This window comes from Aotus nancymaae, unplaced genomic scaffold (assembly GCF_030222135.1).
Source record: "Aotus nancymaae isolate 86718 unplaced genomic scaffold, 86718_ANA_hifiasm-v0.15.2.pri h1tg000029l, whole genome shotgun sequence".
Taxonomy (NCBI): Eukaryota; Metazoa; Chordata; class Mammalia; order Primates; family Aotidae; genus Aotus; species Aotus nancymaae.
Window position 1 is genome coordinate 11097537 of NW_026988442.1, and position 21790 is coordinate 11119326.

The 21790-nt window shown below is 49.1% G+C and overlaps 1 protein-coding gene across 1 annotated transcript; it reads right to left on the minus strand.

Moving 5' to 3' along the window:
• Nucleotides 1–453: 453 nt before the first annotated feature.
• Nucleotides 454–3270, minus strand: SOX12 (SRY-box transcription factor 12). The gene has a single exon (XM_064382168.1). It carries the CDS (start codon nt 3268–3270, stop codon nt 2335–2337), a length of 936 nt encoding a protein of 311 aa, XP_064238238.1. The 3' UTR covers nt 454–2334.
• Between the last annotated feature and the right edge of the window lie 18520 nt (nt 3271–21790).

The following is a 21790-nucleotide window of genomic DNA, read 5'->3' on the forward strand; positions in this document are numbered from 1 at the left end:
CGGAAAGGCATGGTCAAGCCAGCCCCCTCTGACCAGACCTGCCTGCATACTTGTTTCATTTGGCTCACAGAGATTTAAAAATATGAGTCAGCTTTCCTTTTGAAATTAACATGACTCAGAAACATCCATCCAGCTTCTCTTTAAGTCTGGCCACCTGGCCACTGTGGACTGCATTCCCACAAGGTCACAACTGGCAGGAGGTGGGCCCCCTGAAGTGGGTCATGACACCAGCGTCCACCCAGAGTCACTCGTTTATGTTACCTGCCTGGTCCCTTCAGGGGTGAGTTTGCTATTCTTCAAGAAGGCCAGGGAGTCCTGAGATAGAAGCCTAGATAGGCCAGGTGGCTTGCCCTAGGACACCCAGCTGGGGCTCAAATCACACGGACTTGAATCTGGCAAACTGTTTCAGGAGGGTTGAGGAAAAGCACAGACATGCAGAACCACAGGGCAAGGTCGGGGCAAATATACTTTATTCAGTCCTGGCATCAGACTGGCGGAGTCCTGCTGTGGGTGCCAGTGCCCCAGACGGAGGGACCCCACCCCTCAGCTACGAGACTAGTTCTCCAAGACCACAGACAGTGACATCTCTTCACTCACATGACGTCTTTTTTTTTCATTGTCTTTTTTTGTTGTTGTTTTTCTTAAAAAAAAAAAGAAAAAAGAAAAAGAGAGAGAGAGAAAGAAAGAGCGCAAGAAAGGCCCAGAGCCGGAGCACCAAGCTTGAAGGAGGCAGCTGGTGGCTTTGTCAGCGACGGGAACGCGTGGGGCAGAGACCTGTAGAGACCCTGGGCAAGGGTCCCGGAGGACTCTGGGACCGTTTGTTCCTGAGATTTGTGTGTGTGAATGAGAGTGTGTGAGCCACCCGGGAGGGTGAACACACGCCGGTGAGATACAGGTAGTGAGGGCAAGGGGGGTGTGGGGAGACCGGAGGGTCGGGGCGGGGCTGAGCGGAGAGATGGCGGCGTGAGAGGGGTCACAGCATCAGGGACAGGGCTCCGGAGGGCGCCCTGAACTGGACACAACTTCCTCCTAACAGCAGCGTTTTCCCCATTTCTCACGTGGAAAAACCGAGGCGCAAACGGCCCATCTCTACTCGCAATCCATTCTCAGTCTCACTGGCCAAGTCCATGGTCTCTTTCAAGCCTGATGTCTAAAAGTGGAACTCTTCCTGCCATCACGGCTGCTATCCACGCCTCAGTCCCAAACCCCTAGCACCAAAGTGCCTCAGTTTTTCCCGCTGAATACTGCAGCTGTGGGTACTGAGGGTGGACCTGGGTGACAGGACGGGTCGGTGGGCTTAGGGAGGAGCCCAGGTTTCGGGTGCCCTGAGGTGAGAGGGCACTTCCCAGGAGGGGGTGGAGGAGGAGCAGCAGGGATCCTGTCCCGAAACAGACTGGTAGCTGTCTTGGTTTTGAGTTTTCTTGGGTGGTCCCTTCCTCTAATGTTGGATTTCCAGAGCAAGACCTTACCTCCCAATTCCCAGTTGGGGAAAGAAAGGGACATATAGATAAGACTGTAGAGGCAGCCACGCGGTTGGAGAGGTGGTCCGCGTGGGTGTAGGAGACCCCATACGGGAAAAGGGGCTATGCCACTTGGGAGAGTTTCAGGCCCAAACCAACCCTTCCGAGAGCTCCTCCCATTAAGGCAGCGACGCCCCGTTGGGTGGAGAGGAAACCCAGGGCTCTAGGATCAAAGGATTTCCCAGGATCGCTCTACACTCGCCCCCGCTTCTGCCCGGAGGCGGCGACGAGGGCGGCTAGACTGGGACCAGCCCCCTCCTCCCAAGAAGCATTAAGCATGCGCAAGAAGGGGGTGGGTCCCAGCGGAGGGGCGGGCCCTAGCGCTCCGGGGATAAAAGGAGCGCGCCCCTCCCCCCAGGGAAGGGAGGGGCACAGGAGGAGCGCGCGTTGCCACCCAGCCGCATCACCCCCCTAACCCGGAGCGGGCAGGCTGGGCGAGGGAGGAGGGATCCGGAGCAAGAGAGGGGGCGGGTCCTCCGGCCACGAGGAGGGGCGTGTGCAAAGGGGGGGAGGGGTGCAGGTCTGTAGGAGAGGACGGGAGGTGTATCGGAGGGGGCTGGCTGCTGGTGGCTGTGCGGGAGGGGGCAACGGGGGGAGGGGCTTGGATGTCAGGGAAGGGGTGGGGGTTGGGCTGCCTTGGGGTGTGTCTGCGGGGGAGGGGCATGTCTGGATCTGAGGGGGGATGGGCACGTCCAGGAAGGGGGAGGCTGCGCGGGAGATGGGGTGCCAGCCTCGGCCTCCGAGGGGCCCCAATACCTGATTCCTGTATGTAAACAGCTGGTTTGGGGGCGTGCGCGCCCCGCTGACGGTGGGCTCAGTAGGTGAAAACCAGGTCGGCGATGCTAGACGGGCGCCAGTCCCCCGCGATCATCTCAGTAACCTCGGGGGTGCAGTAGTCCGGGAACTCGAAGTGCGACGTGCCCGAGGGAGGCGGCAGGTCCGGGTCGCGATCCAGGGCGCTGCAGTCTAGGCCGGCCGGGCCAGGGGGCATCCTGGACAGAAAGCCCAGCGGCTCCTCCCCCGACGCCACCGTCTCCTCTTCGCCTTCCTCAGCCGCTGCCGCCTCCTCCTCCTCTTCCTCCGGCTCCTCATCCTCCGACGGTGTCGGGGAAGCGGCGGTGGCGGCCGCCCCCTCGCCCGACGGCCCTTGGGCGCGCTCCGCTTGTCCCCGGGCGGCCCGTCCCGCCGGGACCATCCTCCACAGCTCGCGCCCCGGGGTCTCCACCAGGCGCACTTCCAGCAGCTCCTCGTCGTCGTCTTCATCGTCGTCCTCGGGCGCTGCCGCCCCGCCCCCCAAAGGCCCTCCAGCCGCTCGGCGGCCCCCGCGGCCGGTCAGCTGCGGCCCGGGCTTGAGCCGGCTGCCGCCACCGGGGGGGCGGGGCCGCGCCTTGGCGGGCGCCCCCTTGCTCTTTTTGCGCGGCCGGTACTTGTAGTCCGGGTAATCCGCCATGTGCTTGAGGCGCAGCCGCTCCGCCTCCCGCACGAACGGGATCTTCTCCGAGTCCTGCAGCAGCTGCCAGCGGCGGCCCAGGCGCTTGGAGATCTCGGCGTTGTGCATGTCGGGCCACTGGTCCATGATCTTCCGCCGTTCGTGTTGCGACCACACCATGAACGCGTTCATCGGCCTCTTGATGTGGCCGCTCGGGGTCTTGCACCAGCCGGGCTCGCGCGCCCCCTCCTCGGCCTGCCCGGGCCCCGGGGGCGGCGGCCCGCCGTCCCGCTTGGCCCTCGCGCCCCGCTGCTGCACCATCGCGCCTGGGCCCGGGGCCGCTAGACGCCGCCGGGGGCCGTCCGCATCCTCCGCGGCTGGGGGTGGGGGAGGAGGCAGCGGCGACGGAGGGGCGGCCCCGCCCCGCGGCTCGGCCCGGCCCCCGCGAGCTGGGGAGCGAGGAGCTGGGCGCTTGGGCCCAACGGACGGCGGGGGGAGAAGGTCAGCGCGGTCTCAGGCGGGCTCGGCGCGCCCCCGCCGCCTCCGGCAAGTTGCGTCCCGGCGCACAACACACATTGTTTTGCGGGGGCGAAGGAATTGCACCCTCCGGGCCCCCGCGGGCTCTTCTTGCAGCCTCGGGCTCCGCCGCGGCCCGCGCGCGCCGCTCCCCGCCCCGCCGCCGACGCCTTTCAGTGTCTTTCTCCCCGCGCGGCCCCGCCGGCGCGCGCGCCACCCCTCCCCCTCGCCGTCTGCGGGCCGCTGCGGCGCGCGCGGGGCCGCCCCGTGTAAACACCGAGGTGCCCGCTTGGGCTGCGGCCGGGCCACGCCTCGCGCTCGGGCGTCGCGTCACCCGTTGCTGGGCAGAGAAGCCGGTATTTGCATCTCCCAATCGCTGGCCGCCGGAGCGGGGCGGGGCTCGGGCTGCGGGGCTGGGCGGTCTCGCGGCTGGGCGGTCTCGCGGCTGGGATTGGGGGACACCGGCGAGATCGGTTTCTTTTCTTAGGTTGGGGGTTGGAGGAAGGGTAGGGGACGCCGGGCCTGCCTCCCATCTAGTTCTGGACGCTTGTCCCTGCTCCGCGTTGCCTTATAAATTTTAGCTTATCCCGAGACACCTGCCGCCAGGTAGGATTTCCGCCCTTTCCTCTTTCAGGGACGTCTTTTCGGACCGTCCCAGAAGAGAATTTGCGGGGACCAAGACTAGGAAAGCTTCTTAGAAGACGGACTCAGGTTGTCATAGATGTTGTTCCTGCCTACTACACACAGGATCCAACCACATATGGGACCAGCAAATGCTTATGAACCCAATGAAAGAATCCCTTTCTCATATATATGTATATTTAATCCCGTTTGAGGCTCCACAATAATCCCGAGGAAGAAGGGAATATAGTATGATGCCCACTTTCCAAACAGGAAACACCGAGGAGACAGACTAGGACCGGATTCCTAGGCTCGAGGTCCCAGCTTTCTCTCCCTTGCTCAGCACAAAGGGGCCGGGGCACCTCGCCTGCCAGCCAAGGGTTCTGAGCTGGGCTGACTTCCCGCTTTTCACAAACCGCGGGCAACATTCGAGGATGCCAGGGTGCGCCATTCCCAGGTCCTACCCCACCCTGTAGCCTACGCGGTGCCTGACTTGGGCGCATCGCTCCTCCCAAGCCTAGAGAAGCGTGCAGGGGCACGGGCGGAGCCAGTCCTGGGGGCGTGGCCGGGTGGCAGGCTAGAGGCGCGTGGCGGGGAGGGGCCGCGCGCTCCCGGCTCACCACGTGTGAGCCCGTTCGGGCACCACCGGGCGTGTGCCGCCCCTGGGGGAGGTCACCTTCACGGTGTCGTGAGCTTGGGCGATGGGAGGGGGCGCTGAGGCCTCGCCCTCGGGAATCAGGAGCTGGGAGGTATCCGGATTAGGGTCTCCAAGGTGGCATTCCGCTGGGGCGTAGCGGGCATGGTTTGGGGCCGGGAGAATGCGCCTCTGGCGGTACAGCTCACCCACTTCTGGACGAGCGAAGGCCAGGAGCCGAGCCTGTGGGTGTGGGGCGAGGAGGAAGGACCGAGGTGCGGCTCCGCGGCACGGGGGGCGGGGTGATGCTCTGGGTGGCGGGGCTCGGGGTGGGGGTGGTGGGAGAAAGTAATTGGAGCATCCCTGAAAGGAGGGAGCAACTCTTAAAGGCACAGGGCTCTCGGAAAGAGAAGGCTCTGCTCCCGCCCAAACGGTCCCTCCGCCTTATTAGAAGCTGAGATCTGGAAATTCCTACGTGTGAAACCTTTACATCTGCAGCCTGGGTAGTCTACCCGATGGAGTCACACTTCCTGTGTTTCACATCCCAGTCCCTCCTTTTGCTTATCCTGAGAATGGGGAAAATGCAGTTTCTCCCTCACATGGTTGTTTTACAGATTAAATGGATTAGTGCATGTAAACACATCCTAATGCCTAGTGAATATTCAATAAAACTTATGATAGACCGGGCGCGGTGACTTACACCTGTAATTCCCAGCACTTTGGGAGGCCGAGGCTGGTGGATCATTTGAGGTCAGAAGTAAGACCAGCCTGGCCAACATGGTGAAACCTTGTCTCTACTAAAATGACACAGGCCACCACACCCGGCTACTAAAAAATGAGCCGGGCGTCGTGGCCTATGCCTGTAATCCCAGCTACTTGGGAGGCTGAGGCAGGAGAATCACTTGAACCCAGGAGGCACTGCAGCCCAGCTTGGGTGACAGAATGAGACCCAGTATCAGAAAAAAAAAGTTATGAGAAACTAGATTTCCCGATAGTTATTACACTACGAAGGTCACCAGCAACCCAGATACATCCACTTAATGAGAAAAAAAAAAAATGGGCAGGGTGGGGACGGCTCTAACATTTCAGAAAAGGTATCAAAGTAATGATCATGGGACAAATAAAAGCTTTCTTGGAATTATCAACACCTTAAAATTTTTCTCATTGAATATTTATTTTATTTTCAATGGTGTATAATAGGCACCATCATCTTTTCAGTGCTCCTGGCCTCTCAAAGATCTGTCTCTCGTCCTGTAGCTGCTGCTGCTATTATTATTACAGTGTATCTGAATAGTTCCTACTCTTCTCACTGCCAGACTGATTTTGACCAGGGTTCCACTCTTTATTCTCAGCAGTGAGAAAAAATACAAAAAATTAGCTGGGTGTGGTGGCACATGCCTGTAATCCCAGCTATTCAGGAGGCTGAGGGAGAAAAATCGCTTGAACCTGGGAGGTGGAGATTGCGGTGAGCCGAGATCGCGCCATTGCACTCAGCCTGGGCAGCAAGCGCGAAACTCCATCTCAAAAAAAAAAGTTCATAAATTATTTAATGTTCCTTCCTTCAATAGGAAGAGCCTAATTCCTCTTCCCCTTCCCCAGCTAAGTGTGAACTTGCCTCTAACTAATAGAACATGGCAGAAGAAATGCTAGTATGTGACATCTAGGATTGGACATAAAAGGCTCTATGTTTTCCTCCTGGCTGTCTTATTTTGTATCATTTATTCTGGGAGAAGTCAGCTTTCATGTGAGGGCACTCAAGCAGGCTATGGAAAGGTCTATGTGGTGAGGAACTGAAGCCTCCTGCCAACACCAACGAGGAACTGAGACCTACTTCCAAAAGCCATCTGAGTGATCCATTGTGGAATCAGATCCTCTAGCCCTAGTCAAGTCTTCAGATGACTGCAGACCTAGCCAGTGTCTTAACTGCAACCTCATGGATGACCCTGAGCCAGAACCGTGCAACTAAACTGCCTGGATTCATGACCCACAGAAACTATGAGATAGTAGCTGTTGGCTTTGTTAAGCCTCTAAGTGTGGGAATAATATGTTCATATATTCTTCTGCCTCAGCCTCCTAAGTAGATGGGATTACAGGCACCCACCACCATGCCCAGCTAATTTTTTTATTTTTAGTAGAGACAGGGTTTTGCCCATGTTGGCCAAGCTGGTCTCAAACTCCTGGCCTCAAGCAATCTATCTGCCTTGGCCTCCCAAAGTGCTGGGATCACAGGCGTGAGCTACTGTGCCCAACCACAGCACAGACATTTAAACTGGCTGTCCCCCAAACACAGCAGGCTTGGGCGTACCTCAGGGCCCTCCTTCATGCTATCTCCTCTGCCTGGAACACTTTTCACCCCCATCCCCACATGGGCTGGAGCATCTCCTCATCCTAGCCTTGGCTCAAACAGGCTCCCCAGAGAGGACTGTTCTGACCACTCTCTGCAATTAGCTGTTCATCCCCCTCCATCTCAGGTGCACAGAATCGCTTCATCTATGACACATTCTTATTGTTGTCCTTGATTACCTCACTTTATGTTTGTGTGGGTTTTTTTTTTTTTTTTAGAGACCTGGTCTTGCTCCATTTCCAGGCTGGAGTGCAGTGGTGTGATCATAGGTTACTGCATCCTGAAACTTCTGGGCCCAAGTGATCCTCCTGCCTCAGTCTCCCAAGTAGCTAAGACTACAGATGCATGCCACGTGGGTGGCTAATTTTGAAAAATATTTTTTGTAGAGAGGGGTCTCACTGTGTTGCCTAGGCTGGTCTTGAACTCCTGGGCTGAAGCGATCTTCCCACCTCAGCCTCCCAAAGTGCTGGGATCACAGGTGTGAGCCACCATGCCTGGCCCTGTGTGTATTTATTTTTATATAACATAATAAAAATATGTGGAGTCAGCAATCTGACACAAGAACTGGAAGATTGATAATAACCTGTTTTCCCCTATGAACTCCTTTACCATCCCATGTCCTGCCTTCCTTCACCTGAGATAATGTTTACCCTGATTTTTCTGGGGGGGGAAAAAAAAAGATTGAGATGTAATTCACATACCATTCTATTCACTCATTTATAGTGTACAATTCAGTGGCTTTCCGTGTATCCAGAGTTGTGAAACTGTTGCCACAATGGATTTTAGAATATTTTCATCATCCCCAAAAGAAACCATTAGCATCAGTACTTGTTAGCAGTCACTCTCCCATCTGCTCTGCCTCCCCTCTAATCCTCAGCCCTAGGCAACCGTTAATCTGCTTCTGTATCCATGGATTTACCTATTCTGGACAGTTCATGTAAAGAGAATCATAAAACATGTGGCCTTTAGTGACTGACTTCTTTCACTTAACTTCATGATTTCTAGATTCATCTATGTTGTAGCATGTATCAGAACTTCCTTTTTATTGTCAAACAATATTCCATTATAAACCAGATGTGGTGTCTCATGCCTATAATCCCAATTATTTGGGATGCAGAGGTGGGAGGATTGCTTGATTCCAGGAGTTTGAGACTAGTCTAGGCAACATAGTGAGACCCAACCTCTAAAAATAAAAAAAAAAAAACTGGGCCTAATGGTGTGTGCCTATAGTCCTAGCTACTTGGGAGACTGAAGAAGGAGGATCTCTTGAGCCCACGAGTTCCAGGTTGCAGTGAGCCATGATCACGCCACTGCATTCCAGCCTGAGTGACAGAGTGAAATTGTCTCAAAAAAAAACAAACAAACAAACAAAATATTCCATTGCATGGTTATGCCATATTTTTTAAATTCATTATTGAGTTGATGGATATTTTGGTTATTTCAATTTTTAGGCTATTATGAATAATGCTGCTATCAATATTTGTGCACAAATTTTTGTGTGATACATATTTTCGTGTGATACATATTTTCATTAGTCTTAGGTATATATCCAGATGTGCGATTGCTAAGTCATATGGTAACTCTCTGATTCACCTTTTGAGGAACTGCCAGCTGTTTTCCAAAGTGGCTGCACTATTTTTCTTTTTTTTTTTTTGAGACAGAGTTTCGCTCTTGTTGCCCAGGCTGCAGTGCAATGGCACGGTCTCAGCTCACTGCAACCTCCGTCTCCTGGGTTCAAGGGATTCTCCTGCCTCAGCCTCCTGAATAGCTGGAACTAAAGGCATGTACTACCATGCCCAGCTAATTTTGTATTTTTAGTAGAAACAGGGTTTCTCCATGTTGGTCAGGCTGGTCTCGAATTCCCGACCTCAGGTGATCTGCCCACCTTGGCCTCCCAAAGTGCTGGGATTACAGGCGTGAGCCACCTCACCTGGCTACTATTTTACATTTTAAGCAGCAGTGTCTGAAGGCTCTCATGTCTCCTTTTTCTTACTTTAAACAATATACATTGTCTTAAAAATATATTGTGTTGTCTTTAACTTTATTAAAATAATATGCTGTGTATATAATTGTCTGATACTCACTTTCTCAATGTTATAGGGCTAAGATTCATCAATTTTTTTTGACACTTTAAAAACTTTATTTATATAAAAAACTTATTTGTTTTTAAAAGCATTAACAAAAGAGAAAGAAAAGAGAAAAGGTATGGAGCAGAACACAAGCCCCTTAGTAGTGTTTGGTGGGAAGGTGGGATTTTTGATTCTCTGGAATTGAATGTTTAGTGTTTTTATAAACAAAAGAGGGAAAAAAAATTAAAGGTCCCCAAAAGCCCATGGCTGTTCTATTACCCACACCCCACCAAGAAAAAAGAGCACCAGGAAAAGAGCAGAAGAGGACAAGAGAAATCAAGAGTGGAGCCAAGCTACCTATGACCCTCTTCACAGAACTGGAAAAAACCACCTTAAACTTCATATGGAACCAAAAGAGAGCCTGCATAGCCAAGACAATCCTAAGCAAAAAGAACAAAGCTGGAGGCATCACGCTGCCTGACTTCAAACTATACTACAAGGCTACAGCTATCAAAACAGCATGGCACTGGTACCAAAACAGAGATATAGATCAATGGAACAGAATAGAGGCCTCAGAAGCAATGCCACACATATACAACCATCTGATCTTTGACAGACCTGACAAAAACAAGCAATGAGTAAAGAATTCTCTATTTAATAAATGGTGTTGGGAAAACTGGCTAGTCATGTGCAGAAAGCAGAAACTGGACCCCTTCCTGACACCTTACACTAAAATTAACTCCAGATGGATTAAAGACTTAAACATAAGACCTAACACCATAAAAACCCTAGAAGAAAACCTAGGCAAAACCATTCAGGACATAGGCATAGGCAAGGACTTCATGACTAAAACACCAAAAGCATTGGCAGCGAAAGCCAAAATAGACAAATGGGATCTAATTAAACTCCAGAGCTTCTGTACAGCAAAAGAAACAATCATCAGAGTGAACTGGCAACCAACAGAATGGGAAAAAATTTTTGCAATCTACCCATCTGACGAAGGGCTAATATCCAGAATCTGCAAAGAACTAAAACAGATTTACAAGAAAAAAACAAACCCATTCAAAAGTGGGTGAAGGACATGAACAGACACTTTTCAAAAGAAGACATATATGAGGCCAACAAACATATGAAGAAATGCTCATCATCACTGGTCATTAGAGAAATGCAAATCAAAACCACATTGAGATACCATCTCATGCCAGTTAGAATGGTGATCATTAAAAAATCTGGAGACAACAGATGCTGGAGAGGATGTGGAGAAATAGGAACACTTTTACACTGTTGGTGGGAGTGTAAATTAGTTCAACCATTGTGGAAGACAGTGTGGTGATTCCTCAAGGACCTAGAAATAGAAATTCCATTTGACCCAGCAATCCCATTACTGGGTATATATCCAAAGGATTATAAATCGTTCTATTATAAAGACACATGCACATGTATGTTCACTGAGGCACTGTTTACAATAGCAAAGACCTGGAACCAACCCAAATGCCCATCGATGATAGACTGGACAAGGAAAATGTGGCACATATACACCATGGAATACTATGTAGCCATAAAAAATGGTGAGTTCGTGCCCTTTGTAGGGACATGGATGAATCTGGAAACCATCATTCTCAGCAAACTGACACAAGAACAGAAAATGAAACACCGCGTGTTCTCACTCATAGGCAGGTCTTGAACAATGAGAACACATGGACACAGGGAGGGGAGCATCACACACTGGGGTCAGTTTTGTGGGGGAATACGGGAGGGGCAGCGGAGAATAGGGAGGTTGGGGAAGGATATCATGGGGTGAAATGCCAGATATAGGTGACGGGGGGATGGAGGCAGCAAACCACATTGCCATGTATGTACCTATGCAACAATCCTGCATGCTCTGCACATGTACCCCAGAACCTAAAGTGCAATAAAATAATATATTTTTTAAAAAAGAGTGGAGCCATATTTGGATGGGGCAATTTCCCCTGTGCAGTATACTCTTAGGGTCACAGAGAGCAAAAGGCTTCTTTTTGCCAGAAAAGATAGATGAAAGTGGGAGGAAATGGGAAGGGGGGGAAAGGTAAATAAGGAATTTTAATGCACAAGTAAAGGGAGTGGTGGGTTGTACACTTTTCTTCTACCCCATAGCCTCGATTTATAAGGGAATAGGAAGAGAGGAATAAAGAACTCCAGTTGCATGGAATAGAGCTTTTAGATTAGATTAAGGGGAGAAGGCAAATAAGGAAAAGGATTTAAAAAACAATAATAACCCACCTAGCAGCTGATTTCTCTAGCCCAACCTGCTACTTAATATATGCTAAAGTGAGAGGGGGCAATACTGGAGGGAGGGGAGAATGGGTGAGAGATAAGTTCCCTATAACTCCTTCAGCAATGATGGTAAATTCTGGGCACCTAAAGAGTAAGAGTCACATCACTCACTTTTCTTACCAACCTTACTTTGAGATTCATCAGAATAGGAATTTTGCAAAATCTCACCCATATGCTGTTGAGCAAAAGCTTGCTGTGACTGAAATCATGGCTACACCAATCCCCAGTGGAGAATCTTATGTTCTCTAGGTCACATATCTTCTTTCTGCTATTTAGGGCCAATAGTAGGTAAGAAAGCAACAAAATATGATTTGCAAAATTATGACAAATGAGACTGCAGAGGCAAAGAAAGGCACATGGAAGGGCGGAAGGAGATGCACCCCAGGCCGAAGGCACAAAGAAGAGGCAAAGCCAGGGGCAATCCCCACCTTGTAAGGGTAAAAGGAAGAGGAGTTACGTACATCAAGTCCTTTAGTTTGCCAACCAATTCAGGGCAGAGGCAAGGGACAGGCCTATAAGGATAGGAAAAGGAGAAACAGGGAAGGGGAAGCCAGCTTTGAAGCTTCCTGCCAGTTTCAGACTAATTGCTTCATGTACATTCCTACTAGCTCTTCCTGGAGGTCTTCTTCTTCCCCAAAACACATCTTTCTGCTCCTTCTGAACCAAAAGTCTTCCTTGACACTCTCCCCTTTCTACAGCCTCTTGGAAATGGCCAGGCCAACTCAGCAGACATATCACAGGGCAGGAGAGGTGGGTTAAGGACAGCGTCTGTTAAGGGGCAGCAGCAATAGCCCAGGGTTGGCATGAGGCTTCCAGAAGAGGTGGAGTTTGTAGATTCTTGATGATCCCTACCTTGGAGACGAGAAGAGCAAGGTTTCTTAATCCCAGTTCTAGGAGACCTTCACTTACTCAAGGGTCTTTTGCCAGGTGGAATGTATCAATGTTGCCAGCCTTCTTTGCTTCAAAAATAGCCATTAGGAGTAAGGGAAGAGCTCACACTTTCCCCTCTCTAAAAGAAAATAAAAATTCCTTCCCCACCAGGAAAAAAATCTTGATTAAGAATTATCAGTTTAAGGCCAGGCGCGGTGGTCCAAGCCTGTAATCCCAGCACTTTGGGAGGCCGAGGCGGGTGGATCATGAGGTCAAGAGATCGAGACCATCCTGGTCAACATGGTGAAACCCCGTCTCTACTAAAATACAAAAAATTAGCTGGGCATGGTGGCACGTGCCTGTAATCCCAGCTACTCGGGAGGCTGAGGCAGGAGAATTGCCTAAACCCAGGAGGCGGAGGTTGTGGTGAGCCGAGATCGCGCCATTGCACTCCAGCCTGGGTAACAAGAGCGAAACTCCATCTCAAAAAAAAAAAAAAAGAATTATCAGTTTAAAAAAAAAAGAATTATCAGTTTATCAGACTGCTGGACATTGCATATACAGCATGTAACTTCCAATTCTTCCCATGGCTTCCAGTGAAGATTCCCATTCTCTCCCTCCCTCCCACCACAAAATGCCAGGAGTTCCAGGTAGAACTTCATCCAAATTATTATACATATGTAGAACTTGTTCATTTACCACTGCAGGAATATCCTAGGATTTTCCTATCTGTTCATGGACATTTGGATTATTGCCAAGTTTGGCTTTCATGAACAAGTGCTGCAATTGGCAGTCCTGAATATGTCAGGATAGAGCAGTGACTTTGATTCATTCAATAAGTATCACGAGTGAGGCCAGGCGCAGTGGCTCACGCCTGTAATCCCAGCACTTTGCGAGGCCAAGGTGGGTGGATCACCTGAGGTCAGGAATTCGAGACCAGCCTGACCAACATGGTGAAACCCCATCTCTACTAAAAATACAAAATTAGCTGGGCATGGTGGCACATGCCTGTAATCCAAGCTACTCGGGAGGCTGAGGCAGGAGAATAATTGAATAATTGCTTGAACCCGGGAGGGGGAGTTTGTGGTGAGCTGAGATCGCACCATTGCACTCCAGCCTGGGCAATAAGAGTGAAACTCTGTCTCAAAAAAAAAAAAAAAAAAATTATGTGTGTACTCAAACTCTACAGGAGCCAAGATAAGGAAGTAAAATGTTGAAAAACAAAACCCCAAACTCCCATTTGCCAGGCCACCATCATTTCTCATCTGGGCTCCTGCCCAGCATCTTTACGGGTCCCCCTGGGCCTACCAGGCCTCTTTCCATCCCATTATCCTCCTTAAAGCCAGAGTGATGATATTTTTTAGTCACAAATCTTGTGTCTCCTCTTTTCTTAAAACCCTTCAGTGGTTTCTTGATGGGCGCGGTGGCTCACGCCTGTAATCTCAGCACTTTGGGAGGCTGAGGCAGGTGGATCACCTGAGGTTGAGTATTCAAGACCAGCCTGACCAACATGGAGAAACCCCGTCTCTACTAAAAATACAAAATTAGCTGGGCGTGGTGGCGCATGCTGTGGTGGCGCATGCCTTAGTCTCAGCTACTCGAGAGACTGAGGCAGGAGAATCACCTGAACCTGGGAGGTGGAGCTTGCGGTGAGCTAAGATCATGTGATTGCACTCCAGCCTGGAAACAAGAGTGAAACTCCATCTAAAAAAAAAATACCTACCCTCCCCCTGCCCCACCAAAAAAAAAAAAAAAAAAAGCACCCTTCAGTGGTTTCTCATTACTTTCAATGACAAGCACCAGACTTCCACCTAGCCCATTAGGCCTGGCTTGGTCTGGCCCCTGCTCACCTATCCAACCTCCTCTCCCACTTTCTCGGTCTTTTGCTAGTTTCCAGCCACATCAGCCCCTTTTCAGTTTGTTTAATGAGCCAGGCCTCCCCACACAGGGTGGTGTTGCAGTCCCTTCGCTTGCTCTTTCCAACACTCCTACCTCTCTTTGCCTTGATGCTTGCTGCTCTCCTAACTCCATGTTTCTTTTCTTTCTTTTTCTTTTTCTTTTTTTTTTTTTGGAGGAGTCTTGCTCTGTCACCAGACTGGAATGCAGTGGCACGATCTTGGCTCACTGGAGCCTCCTCTTCCCAGGTTCAAACAATTCTCCCTCTTCAGCTTCTTGAGTAGCTGGGATTACAGGCGTGTGCCACCATGCCTGGCTAATTTTTGTATTTTAGTAAAGACAGGGTTTCACCATGTTGGACAGGCTGGTCTCGAACTCCTGACCTCAAATGATCTGCTCACCTCGGTCTCCCAAAGTGCTGGGATTACAGGTGAGGGCCACTGAGCTGGCCTACCAACCTCCATGTTTCTTTTCCTCAGTGTTCTGTGCTCATTTGACACACAGAGCAGATAAACACCCACCTCTTCTAAATGACGTCATTCCAGTACCAGTCATAAAACACCGTGAATAATGTTAATGATAATGGCCAGAAAAGAGATGCAGGGCCGGCCAGGTGCGGTGGCTCAAGTCTGTAATCCCAGCATTTTCGGAGGTTGAGGGGAGCGGATTGCTTGAGCCCAGGAGTTCCAAACCAGCCTGGTCAACAGAGCAAGACTTCATCTCGTCTCTATAAAAAATTAAAAAGAGAGGCCAGGCACAGTGGCTCACGCCTGTAATCCCAGCACTTTGGGAGGCTGAGGTGAACGGATCACGAGGTCAGGAGTTCAAGACCAGCCTGGCCAACATGGTGAAACCCCGTCTCTACTAAAAATACAAAAATTAGCTGGATGTGGTGGCGGGTGCCTGTAATCCCAGCCAGCCAGGAGGTTGAGACAGGAGAATCACTTGAACCCGGGAGGTGAAGGTGGTAGTGAGCTGAGACCACGCCATTGCACTCCAGCCTGGGGTGACAGAGTAAGACTTCATCTCAAAAAAAGAATTAAAAAGAGAAAAAGAAAAGAAATACATATAGTGGAAATATTCTTTTATTGAACTTTGTATGTATAATCAAGTCAGTAAAAGTATATGTTATGGTACAAAAAGGGAACAGGGTATTGGATTGATACTTTTCAATTACATTAATATATTTCTTTGAAAAAGAAAATATAAAGCATACCTACTTGGTGGTCTGTTGCAATAATAATTATGTTAATTACAGTTTAAAAACAAGAAAACAACTCTTTAAATATAAGAGCCAATTCCAATATTAAACATTGATTAAACATATTTAAATTTGGTAAAACATAACATCACTAAACACTAATAATATAATTTTACTAAATTCTAAAATTTGCTGTTACCACGCTTTTCAGTTTATTTCGTTTCACTCTTTAAAAAATTTTAAATACAAGGCCAGGCCCAGTGGCTCACGCCTGTAATCCAACCACTTCAGGAGCCTGAGAGGGGTGCAGATCATTTGAGGTCAGGAGTTTGAGACCAGCCTGGTCAACATGGTAAAACCCCATTTCTACTAAAAATACAAAAATTAGCTAGGTGTGGTGGCAGGCACCTGTAATCCCAGCTACTGGGGAGGCTGAGGCAGAATAATTGCTTGAACCCAGAAGGTGGAGGTTGCAGTGTGCCAAAATCCCACCACCACACTCCAGCCTCAAAAAAAAAAAAAAAAAAAAAAAAAAATTAAATAGGAAAGCTTAAAGTGGTCACATAAAATGACAGGATTGAAGCAATTCAAGTCTGGTTCTTAAGCTTAAAATCACTCTGTGCTATCATTGTTTATTTTGAATCTATTGTTTAAACCCAGGCATATTTAGTACCAAAGGGGCTGCAGACAGGACTGTGCAGAAACGAGCTTGAACAATTCCAAACTGTTATGAACTTATTCTCAGAACTAAGGCATGTAGCTGAGTCTTGCTCCATGTGTATTAGGGTTGACTGCCTAAGTGTTTCGAATTAACTTTCCCTTAGAAGATAGTTTTATTAGCTCATAAAGCTAATAATTTACTTATAAATTACTTATAAGTAATTAAAATGTGCCGATTTGAAGCTTACAAATATGTTATTCAAATTCAAAATCGGGCTTGGTGGCGCATGCCTATAATTCCAGCACTTTGGGAGGCCGAGGTGGGAGGATCACTTGAGCACAGCGGTTAGAGACCAGCCTGGGCAACATGGTGAAATCCCACCTCTACAAACAATACAAAAATTAACCGGATATGGTGGCATGCTCCTGTAGTCCCAGCTACTTGGGAGGCTGAGATGGGAGGATCAATTAAGTCCAGGAGGTCGAGGCTTCAGTGAGCTGTGATCATGCCACTGCTCTCTATCCTGGCCTGGTAACAGAGTAAGACCCTACCTTAAAAACACAGAAACAAACAAACAAAAAAACCCACCACATTGACTTTCAGTTTTATTATTGTTTTTAAATTATCTGCAGATAATGAACCCCCTTATTGCCTACACAGCCCACTTGGTATATGACAGCAGAGTGCTGGGCAGCTTTGTAATTAACCCTCCAATTGTGTAAACTGGAAGCTTCATGAGGTCAGAAGACCCACCTGGTTTTGACTCTCACCATTGTATCCCCAGCACCTAGCAGAGCCTGGCACGATGTAGGCTGTTAATAATACCTGCTCTTCATAATACCTGAAGGCAGGATGAAGCCAATTCAGGTGTGGGCATGGCTGTTCTAGGAACCATCATGTTACTCCACTCACCCTGTGTCTAGCTCCAGAACACCTATTTGCCAACTGGCGTGGTCCTCAAAGACATTCATAATAAAAAAAGAACAATAGGGACAAGGTAATTTGTTTCTTGATTCATCTAAATTTCTTGATTTAAAAACAATCAGTGGCTCACACCTATAATCCCAGCACTTTGGGAGGCTAGCTTAAGCCTAGGAGTATGAGACCAGCCTGGCCAAATTATTGAGACCCCCATTTCTACAATAAATTAAGAATTTACCAGTTGTGGTGGTGCACACTTGTGGTCCCAGCTACTGGGCATGGTGGCACGCCCCTGTAGTCTCAGCTACTTGGGAGGCTGAGGTGGGAGGATCGCTTGAGCCTGGGAGGCGGGGGTTGCAGTAAACTGAGATCACACCACTACACTCCAGCCTGGGTGAAAGAGTGAGACCCTGCCTTAATAATAATAGAAGACACAGGGCGGGATATATGGAAACTTTATATTCACAATTTTTCTGTAAACTTGAAAGTGTTCTAAAAAATGAAGTTTTTGGGGTTTTTTCTGTTGTTGTTTTTTTTTTTGTAATGACACAGGTTTTAAAAACACATTTGGTTTATTTAGACTCCAGAGTGTCAGAGCCATCAAGCAGCCCGCCTCAAAAACAGAATTTCTTCCATGGATTAACAGAAATGTTTGTTTATCCTACAGTTGTAATGTTCTGAACCAGGAATTAGGCTTTTTAATAAAAGTTGTCTACCAACTAATTAAGTCAATATCTCATGAACGCTGCATAAAAAAACCTCAGGATCTTTAATTTTCTATGTATTCAAATACAAACAAAGGAAAGATGACTAGTTCCTTGATCGTTTTAAGTTAAATGAAAATACCTATAACGTAAGAAAATCACATAGAACAGACTATATCATCCCATTGCCTAAATTTTCATTGCCTAAAATTGTTTTAGTAGAGAATGGTATATATTGTTGCATAATTGAAACAGTTTTGCTCTTCTTAAATAAAATAGCAGCCAAAGATTATTCAGGGTGCAGCTGACAGAGGCCTTACTGCCAGTTCCTTCTAATCTGGAGAATTCCTTAAAAAAAAAAAAAAAAAAAAAAAAGTCGAATCTTTTTGTTACACTGAAGAGAGGGAGGGCAGGGTTGAAGCGCATTGGTGGTGTCCCTGGGCTGAGGGCAGGGCTCTAAGCCACGGGACCTGCTGATTGGTGGGAGCTTGGGGGGCGGGGTCTCTGGCAAAGGAGCTCGGAGTCCATTGGCTGCGTGGCCGGAGGATGGTGTAATGGACAGCCGAGGCCTGTGCGGCTGGTTTCTATGGCAACGGAGGCTTGAGCGAGCCACTCAGATTTCGGCGCTCGCCCCCAACTCCCCTTTCCGGAGGGGGCAGGGCGGCCTGGATTTGAGGGCCGGCGGAGGAGGCGTGGGGGCTGGGAGTTAAGGAGACAGGGCCTTCCTTGGACCAAACCAACCCAGCAATGCCACATTTGAAGTGAGTTTGACGAACCAGGCCTGCGTGCTCATTTGAAAAAAATCAGCCAAACAGAAAGGTATGAAGAAAAAAAACCTACAAAATTCCATCCTCCTCTGACTTCTCCACTCGTAACAGTTTGAACACCAAAGCCTGGTACAGAACTGGCACTCAGTGGGAGGAAGAAAGAGAGGAAAGGAAGGAAGGGGAGAGAGGGAGGGAGGATCGATGATGTGGACAACGTGGCGTGACACGAAGTGCCCGCCCCCTTGGGCTGAAAGTCACAGGCAGACCCGTAGGGCTGACGGGATGTAACAGACTTGGATTTGGGGGCGTGGAGGAGGAGGGGTCGCCGGGGCACTGAAAGAGGATGGGACAGCCAAAGGCTCCTTGACTCCTCCATTCCGGGATTTGGGAGGCCTGACTCTGCAGAAAGACTCCTTCCTGGCTTCACACCCCGCCAACCCTGCCACTTGCAGCCTCCGGTGCTTCCAGTCTCCGGATCCCTGTGCCTTTGTGTTTGGGGAATAATAAACACTGCCTACTTCATTGAGTTGGTGTCAGAACTGAGTTGAGATAATGCATGGAAAGTTCTCAATACAATGTCTGAAACGTGCGTGCAATCAACAGTAGGTATTATCACAGTTGAAGACAGGGTAGGATTTGACTAGGTGGAGAGAATGGGGAGGTTATTGGCTGTAAGGAGGGAGGAGGGAGCAGCAGTGTGGAAACCATACGAAAGAGACCAGTTTGGCTATCATATAGGAAGTCATAGGAGATGACAGCCAGAGGGCATCAAATAAAGGATAAAATAACAATACTAGCTACTATATACTGAGGCCTTGGCACTCTTGTCAAATGGGTATTTGTGGGGCTCAGAACAAGAGTAGAGTTGGAGGTCAATATATCACGTCTCTACATAGTTAGAAGTTATACAACAGTCCAGCAAGTGTTAAATGAAATATGTTCTATTTTCTTCCTTGATGGATATATCCTGTAACAATCTGGAAGGCCATGTTCAAGTTAGAATTCAAAGACCCTTGGTGTTATGTCCCAGTATGTGTTGACCCAAGGAGACCTGTTCCCTGGATCCTGTGTCCACCCTTTATCCAGCTACCTCTCATCCCATCAGTGATGGAGCTAGCATGCATGGGGCAACACTTGCTGTCACCTGCAAACAGACACCTTGAGGCCTAAGGCTCAGGTCTATAAGATGTGCATTCAGGCAGTATCGTTTGCCCTCAGGTGAGATGAAGCCAGGGATGAAGCCCATGAAAGGCCCTGTGAATGAACGTAGTGACATTTTGGAAGGGAATTATGGGCTATCGGAGCGTGTTCTAGAAGGCATGGGCACAGACTCTGGGGGGGCACTTCTTGTGCCTCACCCCATGGGGAAGGGTGGTGGGAGACTCAAGGAAGGGGCCATGCTTGCCAGGCTTCAAACCCAGACATTCAGAATCCAAGAGTCTGGAGCTTCTCCCCTGTGCCTCAGATGCCATGGGGCATGCTGGCTTTCAGTGATTTTATGCCTTCAGAGAAATAGAGGAGGATAAGCTAGTAAACTGAGGGCCTGACCTCCTAGGCCCTTATCCTCCCTTATCAAAGGTGGGTAAACTAAAAGAGTGAGTTAGCTATTTATTTATTTATGGTAAAACTAAGAGAGTGAGTTAGCTATTTATTTATTTATTTTAAGATGGAGTCTCGCTCTTGTTGCCCAGGCTGGAGTGCAATGGTGCAATCTTTGCTCACTGCAACCTCTGCCTCCTGGGTTCAAGGGATTCCCCTGTCTCAGCCTCCTGAGTGGCTGAGATTACCCACATGTGCTACCACACCCGGCTAATTTTCATATTTTCAGTAGAGACAGGGGTTTCGCCTTGTTGGCCAGACTGGTCTCGAACTCCTGACCTCAAGTGATCCACCCACTTCAGCCTCCCAAAGTGCTGGGATTACAGGTGTGAGCCACCGCGCCCGGCCAGAGTGAGTTAGCTTTTAAAAGATGAATGAATGTCCTGCAGTATACAGTCAATGACAGGGTGCTAAGGTATGTTAAATACATTAAAGAAGGACAAGTAGACACGTGTCCTAATCTGTAACCTCAGCCAAGTAATTCTAGAGCATGCATGCAATAAATACTTATTAGGCTTTACTCTGTGCCAGGCACAGTGCTAATTGCTGAAGCTATAACCATGAGCTAAAGAGACTGGTTCCTGCCCTCGGGGAGCTCAAAGTTGAGAGGTAGAGGCAGATACCAATCAAAGCATGGCGCAAATAAGCGTATCATTGCACTGGAGTAACTGCTGGAAGGAGAGGCCAGGAAGGCAGGGGATGGTGTAAGAGGATCTGATCAGGACATTAGGGTAGGCTTTAGTTAGGAAGCAGCATTAGAGCTGAGTGCCCCAGGCAGGTAAGGGTTAACCATGGGTAGGGGAGGAAGATGTCTGCTTTCAGGAATGACCAGCTGAGCAGAAGGGGAAGCCAAGCCAGGGTAAGGGGGAGAAGCCCGACCAGAGAGGAGGCCCAGAGGAGGCAGGGCTGGTCAGACAGGCCCTGGTGAGTGCCAGGGATGACCCAAAATCTTTGAAGATCTTTAAGCAGGGGAGTAATGTGATCAAATTTTGTTTTGGGGTGGAATCCATGGTTGGAAGGAGGAGAAGCTTGGAAGGACGGAGACCAATGTGTTGTCTGCTATAGAATTTCTTAAACTCTTCCATCAAAGTTCTTATTTTTTATTTTTATTTTATTTTATTTTTAGAGACAGGTCTCACTCTGTGGCCCAGGCTGGAGTGGTGCCATCACGACTCACTGTGGCTTCAACCTCAAGTGATCCTCCTGTTTCAACCTCCCAAGTAGCTGGCACAGGCACGTGCTACCACACCCAGCAAATTTTTTTTTTTTTTTTTGAGAGACAGGGTCTCCTACCTGTGTTGTCTGGGCTGGCCTCAAACTCCTGGGCTCAAGCAATCCTCCTGCCTTGGCTTCCCAAAGTGTTGGAGTTACAGGTGTGAGCCACTAAGCCTGGCCTTTATTTTTTTAAAGATAGAGGAAATGGACTCCTGTCTCTGCAAAGTATATAGGAATTTCGTTGAAGTCTTATGATTTGCATTTATTTTTGTTGTTAAAAGTTGTTTCTGGGCTGGGCATGGTGGCTCATGCCTGTAATCCCAGCACTTTGGGAGGCCAAGGCAGGTGGATCAACTGAGGTGGGAGTTCGAGACCAGCCTGGCCAACATGGAGAAACTCCATCTCTACTAAAAATACAAAATTAGCTGGGCACAGTGGCACATGCCTGTAATCCCAGCTACTCGAGAGGCTGAGGCAGGAGAATGACTTGAACGCAGGAGGCGGAGGTTG

What these genes read in the sequence shown, in the direction of transcription:
- SOX12 (XM_064382168.1), bottom strand. Translation starts at nt 3,270, where the DNA reads ATGGTGCAGCAGCGGGGCGCGAGGGCCAAGCGGGACGGCGGGCCGCCG.